Source organism: Camarhynchus parvulus, chromosome 10, assembly GCF_901933205.1.
Source record: "Camarhynchus parvulus chromosome 10, STF_HiC, whole genome shotgun sequence".
Taxonomy (NCBI): domain Eukaryota; kingdom Metazoa; phylum Chordata; class Aves; order Passeriformes; family Thraupidae; genus Camarhynchus; species Camarhynchus parvulus.
In genome coordinates, this window is record NC_044580.1 from 7,694,039 (window position 1) to 7,706,683 (window position 12,645).

The 12,645-nt window shown below is 36.4% G+C and overlaps 1 protein-coding gene across 1 annotated transcript in view; it reads right to left on the minus strand.

Moving 5' to 3' along the window:
- Nucleotides 1–10,084: 10,084 nt before the first annotated feature.
- UNC13C (unc-13 homolog C) overlaps nt 10,085–12,645 on the minus strand; it is a 133,301-nt gene continuing 130,740 nt past the window's right edge. The window contains exons 32-33 of the mRNA XM_030955466.1: nt 12,372–12,531; nt 10,085–11,488 (exon numbers count right to left, since the gene is read on the minus strand). Of these exons, the coding sequence (XP_030811326.1) occupies nt 11,203–11,488; nt 12,372–12,531 (446 nt within the window). The 3' untranslated portion in view covers nt 10,085–11,202. The remainder of the gene's footprint in view (nt 11,489–12,371; nt 12,532–12,645) is intronic.

Sequence of the window (12,645 nt, forward strand, 5' to 3'; positions counted from 1 at the left end):
GCATCCTTCATTCTGTGGTTTTAATTGAACACCATTCATTGTACCCTCAGTCAGTAAACAGAAGAAAGGAAAGGTGACAGTCTTTTCTTTCCAGTATCACCTTTCTGTCTTCCACTTGATGAACAAATCAGTGTCTTCGGTTTAAAAAAAATTGCCTTAAATGTTTCCTAAATGTTTTGTTTTTTCCTTTTGAAAATGCTTATTTTGGCAAAGGTTTTCCTTGGAGTGAATAGTTTAAAGTCAGACAAACAAAATACAAGTGAAAAAAGGCTTATTGAAAAAAGATTAAATTAAGCATCGCTAGCAATAGGTCAGGCCTTGTATATAAAAAGGAAATTCTATCTGTATGATGTTTTCCCTTACCAGATGGAGATTGTGACATCCAGTCAACCTTCACTAAGAAATTGCCATGAACATTGAGTATCTGAGCACAGGAGCTTCTCTGTGCTCCTCAGAGATTTGCCATGCAGTTTCAGAGCAACCTCTCAGTGGTGTTAAAAAAAAAAAAGTTCCTCATTTGGTGTTTTTTCAGCTTGGTTGTATGGCCTGTAAACTTCACTTATAAATGTCCCTTCCTTTTCACTTTTGCCTGTTACAGGTGCAAAAATTCCAAGATGAGTGTCTTGATTCTGCTATGTTTGTGTCTTGTATGAATGTTTCTCAGTGAAATCTGTTCTGGGAAGCAGGAATTCAGAGCATTGCCTGCAAAATAATACTTCACATATGCCTGCTTCATACTTGGAAATGCAAACCTAGGCATTGATCTCGGGCTCATTGGAGGGAAATGGTGTCAGCAGTAGTGAGATGATTGTTGAATGTGTTTCCTGGTGTAGGCAGGGGCTTGGGTAGCTCTGCTGAACTCTTAATTCCAGCTGTTAGCAGGATGGCATCTGCAATTACTTGTGAGACTGACGGTCTGTATTGCCTCATTTATAGTTTTTAAGAGTATGTAAAGTGCTGTAGCACAGCTGAGCCAGAATTTAAAACCCTTGTGAAGACATGGGAATGCTGTGTTGTTGTGATTAAAGGAAATTGATGCGTGACTTAATGGCAGCTGAGCTGAGGAGAAGAAATGATAAACTGTTTTTTTAAAAATCCAACAAAAGGAGGGCCTCGTGGCTGGAGGCTATAGTGGTTGATGTGTGGATTAGGTATTCTCTAAACAATTAGAAAGGAAGTGTTTGTGCTGCAGTAGATTTAGAGAGGGTCAGGGAAATTATAACATGGTTTTCTATAGTAATAGTAATTAAATATAATATTTACAGAAGAAAAAATTGCTCTATATGTAGAGCCTGTGTTATTTCATATCTAATTTGAAGAAGAGTTGCCCATTTGAAAATTATAGGTTGATAATTGTTTTTTTTCCCCTTTTGAGTTAGTATTGTTAGAATCTAGTAGGAAACTCAGCAAGTATCTATGTATGAATAGGTAACTTTTGTTAAAATAGATTAAAATAGAATTATTAAATGTCAAGGCAATGAGAGTGCTTGGGTTTTTTCCTTTTAACTTTTTTCATGTGTTTCTGATAATTTTGTTGTTTTTTCTCTTTGTTTCCTAGAACATTGTATGAGTTTCTCTTTGGTTTTCAGAATGTATTTTTCTGAGTTGAGGTGATGGTGATTTTGGATGTTCAAGTCCAAAGGGTGTTCAGGAATGTATCCAGTACCCCCTTTTAGTTGCTCTGGGGTTATCCGTGGCAGTGCAGCAGGCTCAGCTCTTGGGGCTCCCCTGTGTTGGCCAAACTGCACGAGTAGCTGGGAGTGCAGGAGAGGCTTCGTCCAGGAATGGAGTCTGGCACTTGTTACCTTCATCACCATCAAATGAGATTTGTCAGACTTATGTGTCTGGTAGGAGCCATCTCAGTGTGTTTCTGACTCTTCATAATTAGTGAAGGAGAGATATAATGTAATACAAACAATTCAATATAATAGTAATACAAACAATTCAATATAATACAAACACATTCAAAGCAGAGTTGTTTTTTTGGTTCTTTTTTTTTTTTTTGGTCAGAAATAGTCCTTTTCAGGCAGATGCAATTCCTTCAGGGTTATTCTTAAGCATATTTTGGAACAGTAGAATAGTATCCCTGAGTACTTTGAGTTATTATTTAGAGAAGAAATTGAGGAGTAGTCAAGATGTTAAAGCTAGCTTTATACTAAGTAAATACAGTTGGAAATAATGCTATGTAATCCTGTGTTAATAATAATCTTTAATGGATATGTTTGCTATATAACTTTGCAGACGAGCTTCAAACTGGACTTTCTTCCTTGGTCTTTTTTCTTTCTCAAGTCCTTGGATTGACCACTGCTTGAAATTTGTTTATTTCTTCTCCAAATTTTTAATCTACGATATCTCTACCCAGACACCACATGATACATGCAGCCTTCTCCAAATGGACTTAACCCACTTTGTGTAAATACAAGTTATGTTTCAGATATATTTTGTGAAAAAAGCCAAACGACTTAAATAGTACTTATGTCGGTTTTTCAAGTGTCGGAGTTGACTACTTCGATAGTTAAAGCTAGACCTCAAATGCACCTCATTTTGGATAAGGTTTTTTTTCTGCTGTGTAACTCTTGCCAGCTGACAGAATAACCTTGCCAGAGTGCAGCCTTTGCTTCTTTTTCATACATATTTATTCTGCTATCCCAGGATCATCCAATGGGAATTCATTACTTCAGCAATGATTGAAGAAATCTTATTTTTAATCTAAGTAATTTTCTGTGAAGTTTAATTCATAACGTAAGAGCACCTCCTGGGTAATAACTAAAAATGATATATTTTTAATGAAAAGAATTGCCTTGAGTCCTCAGTGTCCAGCAGACTTGCCTCCTGCTCTCCAAAAATTCATAGATCATCTTTACCATATCATGTTTAATATTTCATTACAATTTAATTACTGGAAAAATTCAAGATTAACAATAAAAATTTTCTCAATTGGACTTAGGGGCTTTTAGAGTTGGAGGGAAGACTGGTTTCCAGTTGGTTTTCTTACATTAAGAAACACAAAATTACTTTGTGAAGAGCTCGGGCTAATAAGACTTGCAGGCTCTCTTGTTCCAGTTTGAACGCTGACACAGATTTATCAAATCCTTATTATTGTGTGTGTGGGCTTGTGAAAATGCTCAGTGATATTTCCAAATGGCCCTGAGTTCTCTGGGTTTTATGTTCCCAAATAATTTTTAGCAGCATCCTAGTTCTAGTTTGCATTGATGAGAAGAGAAGCCCCCTCAGTTTCTGGGTGGTCAGTGAGAATGAGCCAGCAGAGCTGATGTTGGCAGCCAGGGCTGATGCGTTATCTACTTTGGGAATCCCTTTTCAACAAAAATATCTAACTCTGATTGCATTTCTACAAATCATAGCTGACCTATGCAAAGTATAGCTGTACCAGATATGCTATTTGTTGTTCTATATGTTAAATGCTAAGATAAATAAACAATCCCCCCCTCCACTAAACCACAAGCACATAACTCTTTCTTCCTTGGTTTTTTTTTTTTAATTGAGGAAAATATTATACACAGCTCTTTGCAACTTACTTTAAAATTCAGTATAATCACAGATCAGACAGCATGTTAAATCTGAATTAAAATCTTGGCAGTTTTTAATTTCAAATTTGGATGCCAATTTGCACTTCTAGGTTAATGAATTTAAATAGTTCTGTGAATTTTGGAGAGTATTCAGCCTTTTGGGGTAATAGAATTTTTTCTCTTTTCTTGAGTGAAAAACAAGGTGCAATGCTTAGAGCATAAATTTGGAATCTAAGGCTGCCTGAATTTAAATTCTGATGCTGTTGCCTGCCCTTTATAATTTTAAAAAAAATTTAATCTTATTCCCTCAGTCCTTCTGTGTGCAAATGATGGGACATTGCTTGCCTCAGAAGATGATGATTGTGGGTAAATCACATAAGGTCAGAGCACCATGGAAGCTGTGACCAGGTGCCTCTGCACCCTCTTCACTCACTCTGCTCTTACCTCTGATTGGACAGAGTCAACTCATATGGGTGGTTTTGGGGGGACCTGTGTATGTCCCTGTAATTTGATTTTGGTTTTTTTTCAGGTATTATAGTATTGTGTGACTATAGTTTTATGTAGTAGAAGTTGCTGTGCTGTGTTTGCTACTGGTGAGTTCAGAGGGCATTTTAAATTTCTACAAAGGTGTTCTGACAGCAAACCTTTTATGAGCTTGGGGTGTGGGCAGAAAGAATGGGAAAGTCTCTTGCACTGCTTGCCTATTATTTATTGGCTAAAGATATACTGAAAGTGTTCTTATAATGGAATTTCAAAATGAATCTAGAACTTTGTTCCTCCTGCTATAACTCCTTTCTAGGACGGTCTGAAGAGGTTTTTTTGGTTTTTTCCTTTGTTTCTTTCTTATTGTTATTCACAGTCATCTTGGGATATGGATGTGTGCTAATCATCCTCTATCAGCCTGTTTAAATAATTTACAGTTCAAAGGACTCTCTAGGTGGCAGGTCTGATTTAGAATAGCGCAGTCTTTGTTACATGGGCCCTTTTCTTTCAACTCTGCCCTTCCTTCTCTTTACTGCAATGTCTCTTGTTTTGGTTTTTAGGTATCTCTTTTTCAGCAATATTTTATTTAACTCTGTCATCCACAAGGTGCTGCTGTAAGTAATGATACTGTTCCAGACTTTCCTCCTCTGTCTGGCAAATTGCTTTCTGCTCGGTGTTCACTTTGCTCTCTGCACAAAAGCAGATGCTATTCTCTAAATACTGCAGTTGACTGTGTTTGTTTCCATTAGCAATGTCTGACACGCTGGATTTTAAACCTGGTCTGTGTTTCAATAAGCTGATTCTAGGCATTGCATCTAGCCAGCCAGGACTCTTTTAGCTGGCACTAGCCTCAATAGCTCACTTGGAGTGTTTGACAAAGATTTAACCCCTTCTCACAGATTATTTAGACAGCCAGTCTAAATAACAATATTTGCCAAAATTGCAAGCTGTTTATGAGTATTTTTCTATGTATTAATTATTTCGATTGTATTTTCTTTCTAAAGAGATTTAATTTATGCAATGAATTTTGTGTATAAGTTTTGTTTATTTCCTTCTGACAGTGAAGGATATGTACTTAGAGTTACACTCTTCATTGTTCCATCTAATAAGTGTAGTAAGTTATTGCTAAGTGTAAACAGCATTCTTCGGTTCTATTTTTTCTGCTGAGAAACTTCTCCCTGATCAGAAATGAAATTCTCTATAGTAAAGGGAAGATGTGCTGTGATTATATGGACTGTTGAGCATCACAGAGCATATTTGGTAGGAGTTAAGTTCACTGCTGCTACTGACTCCAGCTTACTTCAGGAGATCCTGCAATGCTTTGTCTCTACCGAGCAGGGGAGAACGAAGGGCTTGACCTAATTTCAGAGTGGACACAGTGCTGAGGAAGCTCAGTCTGGCACAGGAGTTCCTCTGTAAATTACACAGGAAAAGCAGATAGTGTTTTAAGGGCATATTGATTTGTCTCCTGGGTACAAATTCACATATTGATACATTGATGCATCATTAGATCCAAATTGCTGTTGTTTCTCAAGCTCCTCAAGAGAATATCCCACCTCATTGATGTTGTTGTGTCTTGGATATTTATTATTCAGGGAAATAATATCTGCAGGCTCTGTAGCTTGAACTTGTTTATGGTGGCTTCTGGGCTGGGAATACATTTATCTTCTTGTAACAGAGGGTAGTGACATGCAGAGCACATTTATTCAGACTCCACTTAGTACAAAAAGAAGGGGGAGACCCTCTCAGGGATCAAATCCTGTCTTGTACTTCTACTGAAATCAAAATCAACAGAAGTAACTCTTGAGCTAGAACATGACAAAAATACAGACAAATCTACCTTTCTGTGTCACATTGGTATCACAGAGCCTTTTCTGGTTCTGCCAGGAGTAAAGGAATGCAGTCGGAATCCACACTCCCTGTCAACCCTTTTCCATATCCATTCCTCTTTTGTTTTCCTCTCCATCTTTTTCTCTGAGTATATTCCCATACAGTCCAGCTATTCTGGGTATCTAATTTGCTTGTGAATTGGTTTTTATGTCTGACTGCTGTATAATGCCCAGAAACCCTGGGTGGTTTCTATGGACAAAGCCCTGCCACGTGTTGTAAGTTCAAGTCCATCTAGCAGGCATCATACAGGGGCTGTTATCTAGAGGAGGGGAATGGATTCACTCTGCTGTAGTTTTCCATTAGTGTTCTACTGTAAACTGCATATTTTCACAATTCCTTTTCAGTTTTTTGTTTCTGCTAGTCAGTAATTGACATTTGTTTTCTTACTGTCATGACCTCAGGCCTGGAGGCTTGACTCACATTGCAGTCAGTGCTGTCACTGGCAAGAAAAATCCTCTTGCTTAAATGGGTAAACATGACTGAACAAAATGTGTAGGCCCTCTTAGAACTGAATGAAATGCAAGTTAGAGCTGCCTCAGTAATGGTTAGCAGCTCTTGTGTATCTTGAGCAAGTGAAGATGGAGATCTCTGATTTTTGCCTGAGTCTGGCCTGTTACTTGCTCCACTTGTGCTTACCCCAGTGTAGGTTTGTTTTTTCCTTGGTGTATTTGGTCAGACAACAGTGTGTGTCCAGTTTACAGAGCAGAGCTGGGAACAGCTCAGGAAGCTGTTCTGTGGCCTGAGCTTCTCTGGTTTGTCCTCTTTGCCTGGAACTCCTATTACTGCTCAAAAAAACCCCTAGAGAAATGGGTGCTAACTTATGTGAGACCCCAAGGCAATGCAGGTTGGAGCCTGGGACTGTAGTGTGTAGAAATAACAGAAAAATATTAAAGAGCAGACTTCACTTCCTTGGATTAACTTTTCTGATTATCTTGTATTTATTTAGTTGAAAATTCATCTATGATGCTTTAATGGCTTTCACTACAAAGTGAAAGTATGCCCACTTGTTATTTCATATTCTGCAGTGAATAATTCATTGTGCTAAATTGATAGTGAAGGCTTTCAGGGGTAATTGCTGGAGTCTTTGAAATATAAAACTGAATTCTTACAATGAAATGGTCATAGGCTGAGACATTTAGGAAGTTTGTTTAGGTAAGCTGTCAGCTACAGACTCTGTTTGAAAAGATACTTCTGTTCACTTGGTTGCCTATTGGGTTTATCTTCAATTTAGCTTTTATAGATTCATCATTTAGAAATGCATTTATACCCTGAAGTGTGTGTGCGTGCATTCATTCAGCATAGAACACCCAGGAGAAACAGATATTTTCCATACACAAACTGTAATTTTTCTTTCTCTCAGCCAATACTTACAGTGACACGTCTTTAGAATATCCCAGTTCTGCTTATTAGTCTCAGTCTTGTGTTTGTATCAGGTCTTGATTATAATTTCTTTAAAAAATTTAGAATTTATCTCCTGAAGATTTATTTCTATGAATTTTTCATAGTACAAGTCAATCACACAAATCTGGTGCCAAAATGCAAAATAATATGAGAATACCATCAAAATAAGCATGTGTAAACAGCTGAATGCTTTCCAACTCTTGCCCAGCTGTATTTTACAAATAACATTGAATCCATTTATGTTGATTTTATGTCTGCTAGCTGAATTTAATTTAATACAATAACTTAGTATTCTCCCCATATTTGTTCAGGTCTTTAGATTTCAAGGGATTTGTGAGAAATGTGTATTTAATTCAGACTAATACAGTAATGGTAAATTATTATTCTGTTTACAGTATTTGTCTACAAATTTGATTTCTACAGTCACTAGCATGAGAATATAAATGAAAAGTAGTCAAACAAATGGAAGAAAAAGAATGGAAATTATTGGTCTATTATTATTATTCTTTTCTGTAAGCTTCTCAAGTAAATCACTAGAGTCATGTCTACCTAAGCCAAATGGGGGCATTTGCACATGCCAGGAATTCTTTATGAAAGAATCCTGATTCTTTCAGGATACAGACAAAATGATTTGAAAAAATGTCTCATATTTTGTTGCTGGGACAGGTTGAGCCTCTTGATGATAGCCCAACACCCATGAATTGATTATTTTGATGCAAATTTAAGTCTCCAGAAGACATAAAAGGTATGAAGAACTATGCACATCTCCCAGATGTTTCCTTTGGTATTTTAGCAGTTTCCTGAGTTCAGTGTCCATATGCAAAGAAAAGGCCAGTTCCAGCACTGTGTTCTTAATTCAGGTATCATCTCAATTGGCATTAGGGAAAAAAAACCCCTATTTTAAGTAAGGTGTTTGAGATTCAGAATGGCTGCTAGTTTTAGTTTCTTATATTATTTTAATTAATACATTACATCTTTGCTTATTTTGTCAGATACTACCTTAAAATTGCTTTAAGGAAAATTTAATTCAGTTTCTATATTTGGCTCTTACATTTTCACTCTAGAAAACAAAATAAAAAGGGAAAAAATATTTCTCAGTCTTTATTGAACAGTTTTATGTAAAACTGTCAGTTGACTTGAAGAGCTGTCATGTGACAGACTTCTCTGAACGTGTCTTTTCAGGTGCACATCAAATGGTTTCCATGTAGCAGCTGTTCCTTGGAGAATGGAAAATTTGTTCTCAAATTAATCTTGCTGTTCTCTGCTGTCTTTTTTTCTCCTTTATTTCCCTAAGAGCATATATGTATATTTACTATCTTAACTAACCAATGCAAATGGTTCCATGTAGGATTTTGATTGCATCAGTTGTTGCTGAGAAGTGAAGCTGCAGGAACAGCTGTCAGTTTGCTTAGGTTAGTTCAGCTGAATTAAGAAAATTCTCACAAGTTGATTTTTTTTTAATGGGATATTTATTTTCCTAAAAGAGATTATAACAGCTTTTAAAACAGCACTGAAAACTCTTCCATGTCAATCATTTTGACTTCATGAAATGTGTGAGGTCCGACTGCCTGTGCTATTGCCTTTATTTGTATTTTGATTCATAACAAGGCTTAAAGCAGTCCTGTGCTGTAGAGTTAATGCTTTTTCCTCTTATCTTCCACATGACAACTTTTGATCTATAAATATTTCTCTGTCAGAAACAGTGAAAGACTGAAGTGTACTGTATAAAGCTGTGGATTATAAGGGATGGTTTGCCTGATTGCTTCTGCTGTGTGCAGCTGAGGGAGACCACTACAAGCAGTAATTGCCTGCCTTGACTGATTTCATTGTTATTCCTTTATCCCCAGTCTCGGGGATAAACAGTTAAGTGGTGGTGATTACATTATGCACTAAAATGTGTGCCATTTTACAGTAAAATAAACAACCACAGAAAAATATGATGAAAGTGCTCCAGGTAAAAAAACCAGAAGCTGTTTACTCCAGCCTTTCTGGTTTAGTTCACAGGGCCACAAATGACATATTCGGTAATTCTTTTTGCATTTTGTCCACAACAGTGTTCTGTACAGGAACAACCTCATCTCTTGATTATTTTCCTTTAGTATTTGAAACTGAGCCTGCTGATGTTTTCTTACATCAAATCTTGTTAACTGTAAACAGAGTCTGCCTACTGTTCACACTTTGGGCTATACCTGGCAGAAACACAATTTGAAATCTATGATCTTAGGGGAGTGTTCTTAACTCTCTAAAGACTGTGCATAACTTCTCTAAATGTCTAAATATACTTATGACAAATCTAATTTTTAGTATTCAAGGAAGAAATTTGAGGATATTTAAACACCTTAAAATCTCATCTAAACATCTAACCAATATCTCCTGGAAAGAATCTGGTTTATGTGCACGGAGTCATGTGTTAGGTTTTTAGAAGGCTGACATCAGCAAACAAACTATGTGTCCTCCCTTCCCTTAGCTACTTTTTCCCTAAGCAAAGCTGAAAACTCCAACCTGTGTAATGAGAAACACTTGTGAGCAAAACCAGTGACAAATGTGTAGCATTACACAACATTTTTTTATATGTGTGTGTGTATATATATATACCTACCTAATTAATTATATTTTTAGGACACTGAGATATCAAATTTTACACTTATAAAACAGCCAGATTCCAGACAGTGCAAATCATACTTTAATATATTATAAAGCTATATAGTAAGCCCACTCCATGGGCTTCACATGCACATAAAACCAAGAGTTACATAAATAATATCAAATGACAAAACTGGAAAGCAGTTTCTGCATACTTTATTTTACAATTCCTCACTAAATATATTTACAGGACACAGAGTTTGCTTTAGTGCAATACATAGTAATGTTGCATAAGTACAAACTGTTGAACTTTTCTAAAAAAAATTAAAGAAATAAAGCACTTAACTGATGTTACAGCTAAGTATGTAAAGCAACGTTAATAACTCTGAGTGAAAATGCTAACAGCATCTTTTCTTCTCATAAACAATTTCTAGAAACAAACCACAAACCGGCATTACATATTCCAAACCACTACCCCTTGTACAGTACCATATCATTTAAAAAATCACTTTTTAAAAGCACATATACTGTACTGTACAGCAACCTGTTTCTACAGATACTGACTTACTCTTTTAATACAAATATGATATTACCGTGGCAGTTTTGAAGAACAAAGTTATCGCAAGATATCAAACATCAGTAACAAACTCTGATAAGCACAGCTTCTTGAGAACCTGCTTTAACAGCATTTCTTCACAGTGATATTTATGAAAGGTTGGAAAAAGAGATTAGCATAAAATATTTCCATCCTTTTCAGTTTTTATGCAAAAATCATTACTTTATATTGGTAATTATAAAATTACAAACACTTTCTATAAGTAACTGCATCTGTAGTAATGATAGAAAAAGTCATCAGTAAGACACCTAAAATGAGGCTTGCATAACATGAGAGTTTGAAGAAAAGTAGGTACACCTCATTTTTAAAAGAAGAGTAAGAGATGTAACTTAATTTAGAATCAGCAACACAGTTTAACTGCGAAAACCTATTATCAATTAAAAAAGCTACTTACTTATTAATAAATGGTAAAAAATAATCAAATTGTGATGAGGTGAAATCAACATTTAAAAAGATATGATGAAACATTTACTCTTAATCTTAGTTTTGGCACTTCATTGGAACAATTACTTTACCAAAGACCAAAATATGTATAAAAGATATACAGCTCCTTGACATACCTTGCAAATATAGTACATAAGTACTGGCAAACACTGAAAACATAGTTAAACATTCCCACAGATTTGCACATGCATGCACTAGTCAGACAACAGCGTTGTATTTATGTTCTTGGCGGTGACAGTCTTGCATTACTTGGGTATCTTAGGCCGTTTCTTCAGCAGATCTCGTTTCTGTTTTAAGTCTTACAAATTCTTTAGCAACTTCATCATTGTTCCTCTGAGAGAGTATTCTAAGGATTGTCAGGCCAGTCTCATCCACGGAGAGGCTCCTGAGCAGGGGGTACCAGGCGGCGCAGCCGGCCCTGTCGGCGATGGCCTGCAGCTGGATGACGGTCATGCCGATAACGCGGTCCTCCCGCGCAAAGCAGTAATCCTTCACTGACAGGTGCACCTCGTAGGCTCCTGGCTTCTCTTCGTTACCCAGCAGGCTGGGAGGATTAACAATAGGAATTTAGAACAAGGACTTCAGTTTAATTTCCCCCAAGGTATTAATTTGCTCTAGAAATGTTGGGCAAATAAAAGTGAGAGTGATAGTTTAAGTTTTGTGGTTCCATTTTGTTACAACAAGTTATCTAGTTTTAAACTTTCTACACAGGTAACCCTTCAGATGGATTGGTGATGGAGCCTCTGTTCTCAGCAGCCTGAACAGAAACAGAATTCCCTCAATAGCTGGAACAGACAGTTACCTTTCCCTGGAAAGGACAAAAAATGTTCAGCTGGTTCCCTAGCTGTCAGCACCATTACTTTAAATCAGCTTCAAAATATACAGAAAATCCCTGGTAGCAGGCATCAAAAGGAGCTTTGCAGTAAGACACAATGAACTCATTTTAGTCAGGGTTGGAGGGTAAGGGGAAGAAAATAAACTGGTCTCAGGAAAGGGCAGAGAAGTACTAAATTTAAAACTCTAGGTTAGGTGGGAGCTTCTTACTGATTTAAGGATTAAATTAAACAATACTATTAACACATGCACAACCCAATACACATTTTGATATCTCTACAGGCATTATCTAGAAATAATAACCAATACTTCTGTCCAAACAAATACCTAGGCCAATAGATTCCTAGGGATAGAAATAATTATTTTTCTGTAGGGAAATTAATTATACTTTTTAACCAGATTTTGTAGGACTGAAAGCTTGGTGTCTGCCATTCATCTTCCTATACAACAAAGATACAAATTAGTAAATAATTTTGAAATGGTGTCTATATATCTATGTTAGGATGGCTTTTTTTGTTATTAGTGGTTTAAAGGCAAAAGTATTTTAGGGAAATTTTCAAAAAATATGCAACTCCTAGAGATAAAAGACTTACAATTGGAAAGTTTCATTGTACTTTGGTGACCAGGTGTTGCTCTTTGTCTTGGTTCCATGTTTTCTTTTCTTGTCACTTAATTTAGGACCCAGTATGCAAACTTCCACGAACGGCCGGAACATAGCTGTTGTTTGCCAGTTTAGGTTATTAATTGCTACAACTATAAAGAGATAAAAAAAATAAAAAGAAGTTAAATGCAATTCCACTGGAAGTGTTCCAATTAATTACCCTGTATGACTTGGTATAGCCGGTGAAAGGTGACCTGAGAGCTTTT